This window comes from Tupaia chinensis, unplaced genomic scaffold, assembly GCF_000334495.1.
Source record: "Tupaia chinensis unplaced genomic scaffold, TupChi_1.0 Scaffold146907_1, whole genome shotgun sequence".
NCBI lineage: Eukaryota > Metazoa > Chordata > Mammalia > Scandentia > Tupaiidae > Tupaia > Tupaia belangeri.
This window is the reverse complement of record NW_006206760.1, coordinates 1614915-1633056: the sequence shown is the minus strand read 5'-3', so window position 1 is coordinate 1633056 and position 18142 is coordinate 1614915. Positions and strand designations below refer to the sequence as shown.

The window sequence follows — 18142 nt, the reverse complement described above, 5'->3', positions numbered from 1 at the left end:
GTGCACGTTCTCTCCAAAGAAAATAGGGGGCTGGGGAGCAGCTGATGGAGTGGTGGTTAAGGTGCTAAACTCCCACTTGGCGACCATGATTTGAGTGCAGGACCTGGCATCTTGCTGTCTCACTCTCTCTATGGCGAGTACGTGCCCTATAGCAAATTTAAAGAGAGAGAGAGAGAGAGAAATAGAGAGAATAAGTAGTTATTTTTAAAAAAGGAATAAAGGGGGAAATAAAAAAGTTGAGATCATTAGGTGTAGTGACAAATAGCAACTTTTTTAAAAAAAAGAGTTAGCCCTTAACCCCCACACCACCTGCCGGTCCTGCAACTTAATTTTTGATGATGGCATCACCAATGTAGAGATTCTATTTTGGTACTATGCCAGTCGTGATGGCCTTGGGTCCAGAGTAAGAGGGTCGCACATAGGGCCACACAGCGGCAAGGCATTAGTGCACCTGGCTCTCCACACCAACAGAACTGGGCTCCCTCCCAGGACCTCCCTGTGCAGGACTGGCCTGGCGCACGAGTGGGACTGGGCTAAGGCCAGGAGGAGAGCAAGGTGCAAGTCGCTCTGGCTCTGGCTCTGATTGAAAACAATAAATTTGAGGGAACCAGCAGTTAGCGTAATGGCTATGTCGCTGGACTCCCACGTAGTTGACCGCGGTTCGCGTCTCGGACCCGGTGGCTTAAATCTCACACTGGGCGCATGTGCGTGCGTGCCCAAGATCCCAAGAGGAGAATGGAGGAGCAGGGACTGCGGTGTGACCATATCCTCTGGGGGGGGGTGTGATTTCTCGCTTTTTGTCTCTATGTCTCTGTCTGTCTGGCGAGCGCACGCGCCCTATAGCGAAAACCTCTCCAAAAAAAAAAAAAAACAAAAAACAAAAAACAATAAATTTGAAACATGAACTTTAAAAAAGGTAAATTTAAATGTAAAAGTTCATATAAGAATATTTAATAAAGGCCAGCAGATTCGATTAGAGAGCAATTCTTATTATCACTAACAAGAAAAGCAACTTGGCGGCCATCAGGTGGCGTGCTGGACTCCCATCTGGCTGACCATGGTTCAAAATGTGGACCTGGCAGCTTGCTTTCTCATGCCCCTGCCCCCCTCCACCCCTGTCCTGTCTCTCTCTGATCGAATTGAAATAAATACAAACATAAGTAAATTTACGTAAAATACTAATTTAAAAAGAAAGAAAAGCAAGTTGGACCAGAAGATGGCATGACGGTTACGTCATGGGACTCCCATGTAGTTGACCACGGTTGGAATCGTGGACCCAGTGGCTTAAAACTCATGCTGAGTCCATGTACATGCGTGCCCCAAATCCCTAGAGGATAAGGGATTGCACTGTGGCCATCCCCCTGAAGGGTGATTTCTTGCTTTCTGCCTCTTTATTTCTCATGTGAGCACACCTGCCCACAGCAAAAACCTCTCTAAAAAAGAAGAAAAGCAAGTCACAGTAAATCTGTAATACTGAACCAACTGGTAAAGAGTAAAGTAAGTAAGTTCCTTGTCCTGGAATATTTTTTCCAGATTACTCTAAAGGGGTTATTGCTCTAAGGCGTATTTATAGGTGTTAAAATACACAAACATCTTTTTAATGGTATAGTTTATCCAACTTATTTTAAGAGAGATTTTTGCTATAGGGTACATGTACTCACCAGAAAGAGAGAGAGAGTGAGAGAGAGAAAGTGAGAGAGAGAGAGTGAAAAATCACTCCTCCGGGGAGGTGGCCATGCCGCAATCCTTTCTTCTCCATTCTGTTCTTGGGCAGGTGTGCACATGCACCCGGCCTGAGTTTTAAATCACCAGGTCTGGGACTCGAAACAAAGTCAACTACCTGGGAGTCCAGTGACATAACCATTATGCCACATACTGGTCCCCTAAATTTTCTTTTTTTAAACAAATCACAGGAAAGTTGAACAAATTTTGAAAAAAAATATCACCTAATAGCAAGGAATAAATAGAAGAATTAATTTTAAGTATTATATGTACTGATTTTATTTATCATTATTATTTAAAAATTTGATACAGGGCATGTGCACACACCAGAGCAAGACAAAGGTGGGGAAAAGTGAAAAAGCAAGACGTCAGGTCCAGGACTCAAACCACAGTTACCCATGTGGGAGTCCAGTGCCTAAACCACCACACCACCTGTTGGCCTCAATATATGTATGTACATACGGATCCATGTATATATGTATGTATGTATATGTATGTCCCTCTCTCTCTCCACATATATATATATATATATTTCCCCCCCCCCAATTTGCTAGAGGGTATATGTGCTTCCCAGAGAGAGACAAAGAGAAAGAGAGAGGGAGAGGGAGAGAGAAAGAGCGTTCCCTGGGCGGAGGGTGGGGCAGGGTATGGCAAGGGCCCTGCTGCACCCCTTCCCCATTCTCCTGTGAGGATCCTGGGCAGGCACGCATGCCTGCCCCTGACATGACCTTCAAGCTGACACATTCAGGACTCAATCTGTGGTTGGCCACATGGGAGTCCAGGACCTTAACTGTTATGCCACCTGTTGGACCCCAATAAAAGATATTTTTTAAAACTTCTAAAAAAACGGGGGCTGGCAAGTGGCAGGGTGGTTAAGGGTGCTGGATTCCCGTGTGACTGACTGTGGTCAACATCCTGGACCTGGTGACTTGCTTTCTCGTTCTCTGATCAAAATAAATAAATAAATAAATAAAGTTCAATAAAATAATAGTAATTATTTTTTTTTAGAAAAAACAAAAACTTTTAAAAAAAATCCAAATTAGCTACAAAAACTTAGTTTGGGATTTCAAAAAAATTTTTTTTTGAAAAAAAATTATTCAGTCTCCATAATGACTTTTAAAAATCACCAACACTGACTATACTGCAAGTCATCATGTTGGCATCCCCTCTGTGTCTGCCTCTCCCTGCACTTCTCCTGGGAGAGTGTGCACCCTAAAACAAAAACCTCCTAAAAAAAAAAAAAAAAAGAAAGAAAGAAAGAAAGAAAATTACACAAGGAGAGTGCACGCATGCGTCCAAAGTACCAAAAACAGAAGGGAGAAGGGGTTCCAGCGTGGCCATCCCGAGGGGCAGGTTGGGGTGACTCTTCACTTTCTCCCTTCTATCTTCTAAAAGTGCGCGTGCCCTATGGCAAAAACTTACAAAAAGACGAGCTCAAAATAATTTAAAAAAATCCAAAAACTCCTCTTAGACCAAAATATCCAGAAGAAACAAAAGAACAATGAGAAGCTTGATTTATATTTTCCCTCTCGGGTGTGAATGAGAATGTGCAGCGCTTTGGAAGACAATCTCCTATTGCTCAGTAAACACAAAGGTATTTTTCATTGTGTACCCAAGACAACCCAATACTTTTTACTTGGTTTGATATGGTAACTGAAATTGAAACCAGTTTACTGTGCTAGCAAGAAGAGGAAAAGAGAATTACCTTTTCGGGTTGTGTGAAGAATTTCATTGGGAGGACTGGGTCCTTTGGTGAATCTGCATTGCACAAAGCACTTTTACTATTTATAACACAGAGAGCCACATCGCATACTGTATAAAGTTTCTAGGGAACACAAAAGAAAGATTATAAATGACTTTAGTATTGCAAAATATTTTCAAGTATCAGCTGCACCAAAAGTATAAATTTCAGTTAATGGAGGATATGAGGTTATAATTTATTCCTTGAACGTTTTATATTTCCATTCTATTGTTTTTAAAGAAAAACCTCTCAAGGCCAGCAGGTGAGGTGGTGGTTAAGGGTGCTGGAACCTCATGTGGCTGATCAAGGTTTGAGTCCCAGAGCTGGCAGCTTGCTTTCTCACAACCCTCCCCTCTTTCTCTCTCTCTCTGATCAAATTAGAAAAGAAAAATTGAATAATTTTTAAAATAGAATGATTTTCTTTAACTTATTTAAATTTGACCAGAGTGAGACAGTGAGAAAGCAAGCCGCCAGGTCTGGGACTTAAGCCATGGTTGGCCATGCGGGAGGTCCAGTGCCCTTAATCACCATTCCACCTGATGGCCTCGAGATTAAATAAATTCTTAGAAAAGGAAAGCTCTTTCTACCTTAATTTAACTAGAATCCTACATGTACATCAAAAATAATAAACCAATCAACCAAAGAAAGAACACAAAATGAATATCTATTTTTTTGTAATTCTTACCAAAAGGTGATAAGGTAGAATAGTTGTAAATTTTAACAGTTCTTACTGTTACTCTTAACTTTTCAGAAGTATTTTTTTTTTAAAGAATTATTTTATTTAACAGTTCATTTAAATTTGCCTGGAGAGGGAGAGAGAGAGAAAGTGAGAAAGCAAGTTGCCAGGTCCAGGAATTGAACCATGGTCGCCCATGTGTCATTCCAGGTTTTCTCAACGACAGTGTCACCTGCCAGCCTCCCTCTGCAGAAATCTTAACTTCTGTTTTAGAGTATTAAGAGATTGCCCACATCATAAAATGTATATGTAATGAGTGGAATGCAGTAACAATTGCTATAAATGTATTTTTAGAAACATTCTACAATCAAAATTATTTTGTAATCGTCAGGAAAAACAAATGGGGCGTGGTTCTGCACATCTTAACCCCTGCCGACCTGCGACTCATCGTACCTCATTTGTCTTGGATTCATCTGGAGACTGGGCATCTCGGGTTAGCTTGATGTTCTCTGCCATCTTCTTCATAAAGGCATGGCTGTTGTTCTCGTTCTTCGTCATTAACACTTCAAGCATGAACCACAGGCACCTAAGTGAGAAACGTACCAAAAAGACTCAGTGCAAGTGTAGATGCTTACTGGAAGTCCTACTGTCTACACGTAACAAGGTAAAAAAAACGAGTAAACAAAACAACCTGAAATCTAATTACTCAGAGATATATTATCCTGTTAATATCTCATTCAAATAAAAATATGAAAAATGAAAGCATAGCTTAACACGAGGAGTCCTAACGGCTTCATAAAGCACCCCCAGCTCACACTACAGGTATCCAATGAATGTTTAGACGATTTAAAGTATCGTAGCACCTTGCAATGAGGAGCAGATCAGATACAGCAGAGAACTGGCATTCTGGCTTCTTCTCCCCCCCCCCCCTTTTTTAGGTTTCTGCCATGGGAGAGGGACAGAAAGGGAAAGTGAGAGATCATTCCCTGGGGGATGGCCAGGCCTTTACATTCTCCTCTCAGGATTCTAGGCATGCACACAAATAATTTTGACGCTGCTGATCTGAGACTAGAACCACGGTCAGTTATATGGGGAGTCCAGTGCCCTAACCACCACACGCCTGCCATTTTTAAGTGATTCACAAGGCACCCCCGACTACTCTAGAGCAATACATAAGGTCTGTGATCGCTCCTCCTTTCTGTCCAGGGACAAGCCCGAACTGCATGCACTGAGAGGCTGAGGCGTGCGGGAACCAGGCTTTCATCTACAGTCACAGCTCAAAGTGCTGGTCCGCTTTCTACTTGTCACTAGATACTCATTTAACACAAATTCTCCAAAGAAAACACTTTGATTTCTAAGTCACGGTGACTCACAAATATGGGGGTGATCAAATCGACAACTCTGGGGTGGAGCCTGTTTTAATAAACCCCCAAGATGGTTTCCAGGTAATCAGTCTACTACGCACCCCATCAGCAAGGGAGAAACTGTCGGTAACCTATGTGTACTGCTTTGCCTATATTCAACGTAATGCTTTGAAAGACTACTCAAACAAGAATTACTTATTGGGGCTGGCAGGTGGTGTAGTGGTTAAGGAGCTGGACTGCCACGTGGCCAGCGGCGGTTCGAGCCCTTGACCAGCAGCTTGAAACACACCAGGCACGTGTCATGTGTGCCAAAACCCCAAGAGGAGAAGGATTGTGGTGTGGCCACATGCTCTGGGGGTGATTTCTCTCTCTCTCTCTCTCTGTGTCTCTGGCAAGAGCAAATGGATGCTTTTTTTGAGAGAAAGATTTTTACTATAAGGTGCATGTTCTTGCCAGAGAAAGACAATAGAGAAATCAACCCCCAGGAGGAGTGGCCATGCTGGAATCCCTTCTCCTTCATTCCTCTTGGGATTTGACTCACACACACACACACACACACACACACACACACACACACCAGGCGCTATGCCTGGGACTCAGCTGCTGGGTCTCGGATTCAAACTGCCATCCAGGACATTTGAACTCAGTACCTTAACCACGATCCCACTTACTGTCTCCTGTGTGCATATTTTCAAGGTATTATCTTCGGCAGTGAGGAGAAAAATTTAGTTTTAAGGAGGGAATTTTTTATTACATGGCTTTCTAAATTGCCTAGCATATCAAACTGATGTAATGGGGGCCACAGATAGAGTAAGGGTCACACTGCTGGACTCCCACATGGCTGACTAGGGTTTGTGTCTTGGACCTGGAGGCTGGAAGCTCATACATGTGTGCGTGCCCAAGATCCTGAGAGGAGAATAGAGGAGAAGGGATTGCAGCGTGGCCATCCCCGCTACGGAAAGATTTCTTGCTTTCTGTCTCTCCGGCAAGTGTACACGCCTTATGACAAAAATCTCTCTAAAAATAAACAAATAACAAAAATGGAAATAGCCAAACTAACCTATTTTATAGACTTACAGAATTACCTACAAACAGGAAACAAAGAAAATAACCAATAAGAACTTGTTGAATGGGAACAATGTGTAGAATTTACAATAAATAAAGGTTATTTTCATAGCAAAAGTAACAGGAAAAAAGTATCCTTTGGTAAAGTAAAAATATGTTTACATTCTGGGAGAGCAACGTCACTTACTCTTTGATGTCACGAAGCTGATCGACATCTTGGGATCTGGTGAAATCTGGATCGTGGGCTAGCAGGTGGATCATGTACGGGACTACATACTCAGGCAGCAGTGAGAGCAACTTCTCTAAAGGGAAACAGTATTAACGACAAAAGCAGCTCTCAGAAGATGTTCTCCTAGGTTCAAGTTCTCACAACTTCAGTAACCATTTCTTCCTCAGTTACTTCTAAATTAGAGGCACCACACACAAAATGCTTTCATCTCAATGTTGAACGATAAAGGATAAAGCCAAAATTGTAGAATGATTTACCCAGCAGGTGTGTGACAAAGTTACAAACAACGACCTGCTCTGACATCTGATCAGTACGTTTAACTCGCACCACACGGCCGACCCTGGGAGTAAAGTGCAGCTGTCCACGTCGTACGCAGTGTAAAGAGGACTCGGAAAACGGCACTTCGGTGTCGAGTCCCTCCTAACCATAATGGCCGCGCTCTGTAAAACCCCAGCTCTGTTACTAACTGTAATAGAACCCCTGCGAGCTGGCGCCGGCACGCAGCCGTGCACTCGGGGAGCGCGGGCCCACTCACCGGTGGCCATGGGGTTCTGCTTGATGTACTCCCGGCGGATGCTGATGTTCTTCAGCAGGCACTGCCGAGCGTGCGCCCTCCGCTCCTTGACAGGGTCTTTGGCACACAAGGCAAAGATGGCCATGTACTCCAACGGGAGCAGGAGCTTCACCAGCGCCTTGTGCAGCTTCTGGGCGAATATCTGCCTCACTTGGTAACACTCATCCTGCAGCAGCACAAGACCACAAGTACTCACGTAAAATTCCAGCAGCTTCGAAACAATGGCGAGACCTCCTATTTTAGATTTTTTAATGGCAAATATTTAAATACAAGGAACAGTTCAGGCATTTTTAGTACTTTTATTTTTAAAGACATGGTAAGTATATTGGGAGATAAATGAATGTGTGCAAAATGTCTCAATAGGTAATAAGAGCAATTCTTCTTGTGCATTTGTTCATCTAATAAATGGATGTGCAACCACATAAAGTAAATGCGTTTGACTTTGAAGATAAGTAATGGACAAAAACGAGGGTGCTACTTACATTAATAACAAGCGCACAGAGCTGAAATTGTTCTGGGGTAATAATTTCGTGGTAGCAAGGCTCCTGAGCAAGCTTCATTATGGCACTACCAGCAGCTAATCGCAAGCGAGACATATCAGATTTACTATAAACAAACAAAAAAGAAATAAACATTTCCTATAACCATTATCATTCACGAAAAACGCTTTGAGCCCTCTTTGAGTATAAGGTCATTCGGAGGGGATCACTTATTCTTAAACTGACATCATGTGTAAATACAGGAAAGCTACGTGGAGTTCACGAACTCAGTGCAAGGAAAGAAAAGAAAGGCTTAAATCACTGTGCCTTTCGGATAATAAACTGCCTTTATTCCTCTTTATCCTGTGACGCCCTCTAACATAGCCAAGGAACTTCCGCAAGTTAACTAACCTAAATGCTGTGAAGAGCCACATATAGCAGAACAGTACTTCTGAATGACGGGGAATGAGTATTCATTTTAGAAAAGTTGATTAAAAAAAACACACACACACACACACACACAAAAATTAAAAATCACCTATCACCATTGAAATCTATTTAATCCAGGACTTCTATGCATAATACGTATGTAGCAGGAGGCTAGCGTGATCCTATACGTGCCTCATGAAATGGTGAGGCACCGTTAGGAGGGAAAAGGTACTACCTCTCCCTTCAAGGAGAAGACAAAGGTAGAAGCCAGCCTCTGTCTAGGTACTAGCCCCTGGAGTTTGCTTCCTTTTGCAGAATGACATTTGCAAAGAGAACAGATGAGGGCTTGGCACTCCCACCCAGTCCATAGTTTTATTGATTTATTTTTTTGGAGAGGTTTTTGCTATAGGGTGCGTGCGCTCGGCAGAGAGACAGAAAGTGAGAAATCACCCCCTCAGAGGGAATGGCCATGTTGCGAGCCCACAGTCAGCTACGGGCTTCCAGCACTGCAGTTCAACAGCGAACACCTGCAGCACTGAGGCTGAACTTATCAATGATATTACTATTTTCTTAAGAGGGCCACGCTGTAATCCCGTCTCCATTCTTCTCTTGGTATTTTGGGCACACACATACACCAACCCAGCGTGACTTCAAGTTGCCAGTTCGGGGACTCCGACCTCCAGCAACGAAACAACGTTGATGCCACCTGTAGGTCCCATCACTGAGGTTTTTATTCCTCGGATGGTACTCAATTCACTCTACGTGTTCAATTAGGTAAGAACATGGTAAGTTCCTTCAAGGCAAGGAGTGGTCTTGTCTGTTTTTGTTGTAATGCTTTTGCAATATTTTGCGAAGATCAGGATTTTAACAAAATATTTTTTAATTAACCGAAATGTTGATGCTATCTATAATGTTAGACTATAGAGATTACAATTAAAATTACTGAAAAAGTTCACTTCACTCATTAAAAGTTTAAAGAACAGGGGCTGGTGGGTAGCACGGTGGTTGGGCTGGCTAGACTCGTACAGCTGATCGCGGTTTGGGTCCCAGAACTGGCGGCTTGGTTTCTCACTTTCCTTCTGTCTCTCTCTGGTCAACTTAAAAAATAAAATGACAATGAATAAAATTAAATAATTCTTTAAAAAAATTTTTGAGCATTATTAAAATGTAAACAGTATAAGAGATATAAACTCCAACTAAGTACATAAGATTTCACCCCAAAGCAGGTGGTGCCATTACACAGTGTAACGTAGGTAAACTCAACCAAAATTTTTGAGGTATGAAAACTGAATAGGGAAAAAAACCCTCACCTGATCCTCTTTTGCTCGGTGAGGTCGCCCTCACTGACCAGCATTGCCGACAATAACCGGAGAGTTGAATTGGCAGATTTAGACTGATTGTTCTTCATCCCCAGCAACCATCTTACCAGAAGCTTAATCGCCTGTACCTGCAAAACATTATTATTTCGAAAAAAGAAATAATATAATTAATTATAATTCTAATTAAAGGGGAGATCAATTTTGTTAATTAGATCAAAGAGATCATCAGCTGGCATGTCTTATTTTTTAAAAAAGAATTATTTTATTCAACATTATTCATTTTAATTTGACCACAGAGGGAGGGAGAGAAGGAGCGGAAAGGAGAGAGAAAGAGAGAGAAAGTGAGAAAACAAGCCGCCAGGTGTCGACTTGAACTGTGGTCAACCATGTGCGAGTCGCGCACCCTTATCCACCACACCACCTGCTGGCCCCTGGCATGCCTTATTAAACAAGTCTATAAGAACAGTGACAACAGGAATTAAAATGTAATCTGTGTTAAATCTGCCCAGGCCCTGCTCCAGGGCCGCACGAGCATGGCAGCCCCTCCTCCTCCCGTAATGGCTAACCTGTTTAAAAACCTCTGGGTCTTATGACCAGGTCTCAAGCCAGGGGAAGCCCCTTTCTCAGTCTCTGTGTCATTCCCACAGTCGGTATTTACTCCATGAAATGTCTGCCAACATGCAAGGCTGTGTATTTTGTTTATAAATGTGTACTTTATGGTATACCCATAATAGTATTCAAAGTAAGTCAAAATGATTATACCAGATTTATATTATTGGGCTGTATCGGGTGGTTTTTCTGGAGCTTAAATAACGTAGGCTCTCTGTATGGCTAGAACGACATTATTCTAGTGTGGAGCCACAGGATACGTGTGTGTGACCATGTATATATATGTATGTACACACACACACACACACACACGTATATATACTTTTTTTTAAAAGACAGATTTTTGTTATTGGGTGCATGTGCTCACTGGAGTGACAGAAAACAAGAAATCACCCTTGAGGGGGATGGTCATAGTGTAATCCCTTCCCCTCTATTCTCTTCCTGGGATCCTGGACACGGACATTCATACACACACACACCCAGTGTGACTTTTAAGTCACAGGGTCTGGGACTTGAACCATGGTCAACTATGTGGGAATCCAGTGATGTAACCATTACAGCACCTGCTGGTCATTGCCACATGACATTTTTACAAGGACATACCGTATGGTGCCACAGCATACCTGGGACACCTGCCTTTAAGCTCCTTATTGACAAGTTCACTTAATGTCCTAGTCGTAGGAACAGAAATCTTTCATTAACTGAGGAGTGCCTTTACTTTCTTTAATCTCCCAGATGAAGAAGAGGGAGATTTTCTTCTCCTATAGGAGGCATGTGTGACCAGAGACAGGGAGACAGAAAGCGAGAAATTTCCTGGGGATGGCCTTGCTGCAGCCCTTTCTCCTCCATTCTCTATGGATTTGGGGCACATACGCACACGTGTCTGGTGAGAAGTTGATGGCGCTGGCATGAGTTTCGGTCTGGTACCACACCACGGTAGACCTAGCGAAAATTTAGCGCCTTAAACGTGATGTCACCTGTGGGCTCTGTGGGAGGTACTCTTACTTCCAACAGGTGAGACCTTTCAGTATGGCACACAACTTGTTCGAGTTCTGGCTCCAGGACTCAGACTTTTCACACTTAAACGTATGTTCAAGATTGCATAATTATTTGAAGATACACGATTTTGGTGTCTGGCAGGTGGCATGGGGGTCAAAAGTGCAGGCTTCCCACAGGGCCTACCACAGTTCCAGTTACTGACCTGGTGGCTTCCTTGCGTGCTTTCCCTCTCTCTCTCTCTGGTCAAATTGAAAAATAATAACAACAAATGGAATTAAATACATAAATAATGATTAAGAACAACAAAAGAAAATATATGATTTAAAAAATAACTAGTTAAACTGTACTGATTATAGTCATTAAAAATAAGTGCTGGGGGACCAGGAGTTGGCATAATGGCTATGTCGCTGGACTCCCATGTCATCAACAGTGGTTCGAGTCCCGACCTGGTGGCTTAAAACTCACACCGGGCGAGTAAGCGTGCGTCCCCAAGATCCCGAGAGAATGGAGGAAAAGGGATTGCGGTGTGGCCATCCCCCCCCCCCCTGGGGGGGGGTGATTTCTCACTGTCTGTCTGTCTGGCTCTCTCTCTCAGGTGAGCGCACATGCCCTATAGCAAAAACCACTCCCACCCCCCTCAAAAAAGGGCATATTAACTTTATTTTTTCTAATTAGATACTATAAAAATTCCTTTTTTTTTAAAAACACATTCATCTATTTTCACTTGATCAGAGAGAGAAGGACAGTGAGAAAGCAAGTAACCAGATCCAGGACTCAAACTGTGGTTGGCCATGTGGCTGTGTCCAGCACCTTAAGCACCACACAACTTGCTGGCCCCGAAGCATTCCGTTTTTCAAGAAAAAGATGATCAAGATCTATACAAATTTACCTTTGCAAGTACTTCAGGGGAGACCTCTTCATCTGGAGACCATAATTTCCCATTTTTCTCACCTGTTGACTATAGATAATTGAATATATTTAGTTTTTAGAAAGAATTATTTTATTTAACGTTATTATTATTTTTAAATATTTCCGAGAGAATGGAGGAAAAGGGATTGCGGTGTGGCCATTCCCCCCGGGGGAGGGGGCGGGGGGGATGACCAGAGACAGACAGAGTGAGAAAGACAGAGAGAGGGAAAGCGAGAAAGCAAGCCACAGGTCAAGGACTCAAACTGTGGTCGGACATGTGGGAGTCCAGTGCCCTTAACCGCCACGCCACCTGTTGGTCTCAAGAAAGAGAATTTTTAAGGTTTTTGTTGATTACTTTTTTTATGCTGAGCAATGTAGAGTCTGGGACATCTACAGCAAAGTCACCAAGTAGAGCTTGGAGAAGAACAAAGTGGAAGACATTTTCCCACATTTCGACCTCACTATTACCTACCGTAACTGAGATAGAAAAACAAGGGTAAACATGTAGATGAAAAGAATAAAGTAAAGAACCTAGAGCACCCTTGCACCTATAGTCACTTCGTATTTGACAAGGGTGCTGAGATCAATCTTAAGGGAAAAAGTCTCTTTGACGAATGGTGCTGGAAAAACTGGACCTCCACAAGCAAAAGAATGAAGCTGAACTGTTACGCCGTACATAAAAAAAAGCAAGAATAGACACAAAAGTATTAACTTAAAAACTAAAACTACAAGACATTTAGAAGACGATGTAAGAAAGAATCATGATCTTGAATTTGACAAATTTCTGACGAAGGTTTAATATCCAGAAGCAAGGGAAATATATACATGGCTAGTAAGCACATCAAAAATGACCTTCGACATCATTATCCATTAGGGAAATGCAAATAAAAATCACAACAATTACCGCCTTGCACCCAGCAGTGTGAGTACCACCGAAAAAGGAAAACAGCAAGTGTTGGCAAGGGTACACAGAAACTGGAACCCGCATGCATTGATGGTGGAAGTGAAAAATGGTAAAGCTAGTGTGGAAAGGGGTCTGGTGGTTCCTCAGAAGGTCCACACAGGATGACGATGTGACCCTTGAATTTTACTCCTAGGTATATACTCAAAAGATCAGAGAACAAGGACTTGATATCCAAGGAAGTAGTATTCACAACGGCCAACAGGTAGAAAAAACTAAGGCCCATCAGCAGGGACAGGTAGGTAAAATGTAGGCTAGCCATAGGGTGGGCTATTATCCAGCCGGAAGTTACTCAGGCCGGCTCATCTCTCAACATTACAGTTAAGGTGGCGGGTGGGGCAGGGCAGACAAGGGTCTTTCTTTTTCACGTTCTTGGATCACAGAAAAGGTTAGGGTAAGATTTGGGTTAAGTTAGATTTGTAAGTTAACAGTGAATTCAAAATAATTCCTGATGATTCAGCACATAAGAATGGTTTGTCTCCATTCAACAATCTTTAATTCATATCCATTTGGTAAAGTAATGACACAGAATCAGGATGTGTTTTAGAAATCACTGGGGAACATTTTCAGTCTACATTCCTGAGTTTCAACCCAGAGGTAACACACAACTTTAAGTCTGAAATAGAATACATAAATCTTGTGCCAAAAGTACAATAGAGGGACCAGCAGATGTCACAGGAGTTATGTTGCTGGACTCCCACATGGCCGACTGTGGTTTAAATCCCAGACCTAGAAGCTTGAAACTCACGCCAGGTGTAGGTGTGTGTGTGTGTGTGTGTGTGTGTGTGTGTGTGTCCCCAAATCCTGAAAAGAGAATGGAGAAGGGAATGTGGAGTAGACATCCCTGCTGGGGGATGATTTCTTGCTTTCCATCTCTGTCTTTCTCTCTAGCACACAGACATCCCTATGGTAAAAATCTCTTTAAAAACAAAGAAACAAAACAACAATTTTATTGGGTCTTTGGGAAAGTCATGATGCATTTCGGCATAGAAAAATGTCACGACTTTCCGAATGACCTAATACATTCCAAAAAAACTAACCAAATTTAAGTACACTTATATTCTTGACAATGTTTGATAAAATCAAAAGTCCAGCACTCAGAAAAAAGCCAGTATCTTTCAAGATCAGGATGATGACATTTGACTGTCACAACTGGATCTGAATCATGGAGTCAGCCACGTGGGATCCAGCCACCTTAACCACAAGGCTGTGGGCTGGTCCTTGAGTATTTGCTTTTTTTTGTTTTTGTTTTTCTGGGTCAGTCTGTAGGTGTCTTTTTATTCAAACTTTATAGCATCTTTTCAGACCTCTACTTAAAGAATAAAATGAATCATTAAACATCTTTATTATATACAGTAAGGTTTTTTTTTTTTTTTTTTTGGAGAGGTTTTTGCTACAGGGCGTGTGCGCTCGCCAGACAGAGAGAGACAGAAAGTGAGAAATCACCCTCCGGGGGGATGGCCATGCCGCAATCCCTTCTCCTCCATTCTCCTCTCGGGATCTTGGGCATGCACGCACACGCGCCCAGCGTGAGTTTTTTTAAGCCACCGGGTCCGGGACACGAACCACAGTCGACTACGTGGGAGTCCAGCGACATAGCCATTACACTAACTGCTGGTTCCCTATATAGTAAGGTTTTTCAAAGCATGCATGCATAGCATATTAGTCAAGTCAAGGATACCACCATAAGTGATTGCCCCTCCAATTTCATTTTTAAACTAAGTTCTGAGCCAGCCAGGTGGATTGGTGGTTAAAGTGGTTGGAGCCCACATGGCCAGCTGTGCGGTTCCAATCCCAGACCCAGCAGCTCAACGACATGATAGGTGTGTGTGTGCATGACCAAAATCTCGAGAGAGTGGGGGAGAAGGGACTGCAGTGCGCTCATCCCTCGGGGGTGATTTCTCACTTTCCCTCTCGCCTTGGCAAGCACGCATGCCCTGGAGTACATTTTACAAAGTTAAATTCCAGTGATAACTACAGAAGTCAAGAAGTTATTTGTAAATCTAATAAATAAATAAGGAGAGTCAATATAAAATAATTTAAAAGGAAAAGAAAAGTACAGCGAGAAACAGAAAAGATATTCCTGTGATCAGAATGTAAGTAGGCTTTAGTCCCTTTATTCTAAATTCTATTAAATGAGAAACTTACCCTGTCATTCATCAGTAGGTCTTTCACAATGAAGTTTGCTACTACAGATTTCATAGGGGAGGCAAACTGATCTGGGGCTAGCATTGAAATGTGGCCCAGTGAGACTAACGGAGTTATAAGCTGCTCCGGTACGTCCGCATTCAGACTCCTGCTGAGTGGCTGTAAAAACAGAACAGACAAAATGACCAGTTTGTTTCATGAATGTCTAGACATTCTAAGGAAATAGTAAATTCTCCTGAGTCCTTCTGAATCTATGACGCCCATACCAGCATTTCAATAATATGATTGTAAGTATCTAACTTCAACCACAGTAAACATTCAGTCTCAATTCATTGATCATAATTTAACAAGATTGAATGTTAAAAAAAAAAAGTTCAAAAAGAAAATAGAAGTAGGAACAAGAACAGTTCTGCTTCATCGAATCAACATTATTTTCAATCTGTCTGCAACAGGTTCACTATGTTGGTGGATTTCCTAGCGGTGGGGACCTTTTGGGCGACCTTGAATCATGAAAAATTAAGGGTGCGCTGGTTTCTGTTCTTATTATCTGCAATTCATGATGATACAGCTGCGCTGCTAGCAGTTGGATCGAGCCAAGGATCACACAGAAAGGGAGACTGGTCAACCGTCAGGCAGAGCTGCCACATACTTTAAGCCACCGTTCAAAGGTATCAATACTGTCTGAGAATCCACAGACCACCGAGCCAATAAGGCTCAAATGAAGTAAAATGCTGTAATACAAACACAGAACCTGATCTAAAGGCTGGGAATAGTGTTAAAGCAAAACCGATAGAATTCCTGCACCCAAGAAATTCATATTCCATGACAGGACTACTAAAAAAAAACCAAAGTGAAACAAAACAAAAAAACCCTAGCTTCCATTTTCATCAAATCACAGAACTGAAAATAAAAAGACCAGCATAAGCACATCCTATGTATTACACATACCTCAAAGATCTGTGCGAGCTGGACTTCTTTGTTGGTGAATATGGCGTGTATACAGTGGACAGCCTGTTTTGCTTGGTGTGGAGTACCCCGCTTTGCTTTTTGATGTAAAATGGGTATTAAGGTCCTACAGAAAAGGAAGGAAGGAATGAAGGAAAAAGAAATCGCTTTTATTATTTTCGCCCATAAACTACAAGTATTCTTTTGGTGATTTCCTACTGTCCCTATTGACATATATGCTAGTGGAGAAACCTCCCTTAACAACGATCTCATCGACAGAAATATTTAAAGCTACTTCTCTGTCTCCAAGTATGAAACAAAAAAATGCAATGCCTTAATAAAGAGGTTACTGGGGCCAGGTAGATACTTCTGTGGTAGGCAGACGGAGGGATCCCACTTGGCTGTGTATTTTGCACCCCACATCCAGTGGCTTGGAAAACATGCTGAGCATGTGTGCATGCATGCCCAAAATATTATAATGAATATAATACTTATATTTAATCATTTTGTTTGTTTGTTAGAGTGCACATGTGCTTACTGGACAGACAGAGAGAAAGAAAGAGAAAAAGCACCCGCCAGAGTAATGACCTCACCACAATCCCTTCTCTTCCATTTTCCTCTTAAGATTTCTGAGCATGTAAACACATGTGCCTGCTGTCTTTTTCAAGCCGTAGGGTGGGACCACCCAGCTGGGTATGAGAGGTCCAGCTGCCTTAAGCACCTGCAACTTGGCAACCCCATACTTGTGAAGAACACTACTTCTCCTTTTCTCTGGTGGTACAGCAAGGTGGTAGCTACTTTCTAAATTTTATGAATTTATAAACCGATTAGTGAGAAAAAAGAACACAGATTAGAATGATATACAAATCATCAATACTGTATTAATGTGATCTTTTTATTTTTTTTTTTAAATTTCTGCCATAGGTAAGTGTGCTCACCAGACAGAGAGGGAAAGTAAGAAATCACCCCCAGAGGGATGGCCATGCTGCAATCCCTTCTCCTTCATTCTCCGCTCAGGATTTTGGGCACGCACGCACACATGCCAGGCGTGCTGGTCAAGCCAGGTCTGGGACTTGAACCACACAGCCATGCGGGATCCAGCACTTTAACCAAGCCATCTGCTGGTCCCTGGTGATATTAACATCTTAAAATAAGTTCGTTTCAAACAGTTTCAGTTTGTTCCTCTGCCTCATAAGCCAGAGAGGGGTAAGGCACAGGACAGACGACACGAAGGGCTGGTACGGGAATGCAGGGTCCATGTACAGCGTGCTTTTCTCGTCTCCCACACGAAACCATGATCCTATGGCTCCCACATTTAGAAACGATTTACCATGAGAGAAAACATACTCACGATCGTATCTGGGGAAGGTCGGTTTCTATTTTGTGGCCTGTATTTCTAAAAATTTGGATAGCAGCTTCTGCTACCTTGTCATCTTCCATTCGTAGGCACTGTAACAGGGACTCATATGTTTCCGAAGAGTGGAACGAGGTAGGATGTGTGAAAGACAGGACCTAGAGGGACAGACGTGGCTTTAGGAGTACAGACGATGTATTAATCCAGTAAAAGTGAAGGCATGTCCCACAATACATAAAGTGTGAAGACCTGGGTCATACATGTTACCTGCCCGGGAGAGATTACGTCTCCCAGTCTCCTTTGCACTTAGTCGAGGCTAATGAGGCATTAATAGGAATACTGTTAAGTCGCTCTCAGAGACGTCCTTCACGACAGCTGATACCCACCCTTCGCCCTGTTGTCTTCACCTTAGTCTATTCTGCTACTTAAAATATGCTTTTAAAAAAAACCCTCGGGGCCAGCAGGTGGCGTCGTGGTAAAGGGCGCTGGACTTCCACATGGTCAACCGTGGTTTGAGTCCCGGACCCGGCGGCTTGTTTTCATTGTCTCTGTGTCCCTCTTTGGTCTAATATACATACATACATACATACATACATACATACATACATACATACATATA

The 18142-nt window shown here is 42.5% G+C and overlaps 1 protein-coding gene across 1 annotated transcript in view; it reads right to left on the bottom strand.

Moving 5' to 3' along the window:
- Positions 1 to 18142, bottom strand: part of PDS5A (PDS5 cohesin associated factor A) — a gene marked incomplete in the record, with an annotated part of 91432 nt that overhangs the window by 11716 nt on the left and 61574 nt on the right. The window contains 10 exon segments of the mRNA XM_014584445.2: positions 3428 to 3547; positions 4593 to 4725; positions 6756 to 6870; positions 7333 to 7537; positions 7854 to 7977; positions 9590 to 9726; positions 12096 to 12164; positions 15225 to 15383; positions 16173 to 16296; positions 17521 to 17681. Of these exon segments, the coding sequence (XP_014439931.1) occupies positions 3428 to 3547; positions 4593 to 4725; positions 6756 to 6870; positions 7333 to 7537; positions 7854 to 7977; positions 9590 to 9726; positions 12096 to 12164; positions 15225 to 15383; positions 16173 to 16296; positions 17521 to 17681 (1347 nt within the window).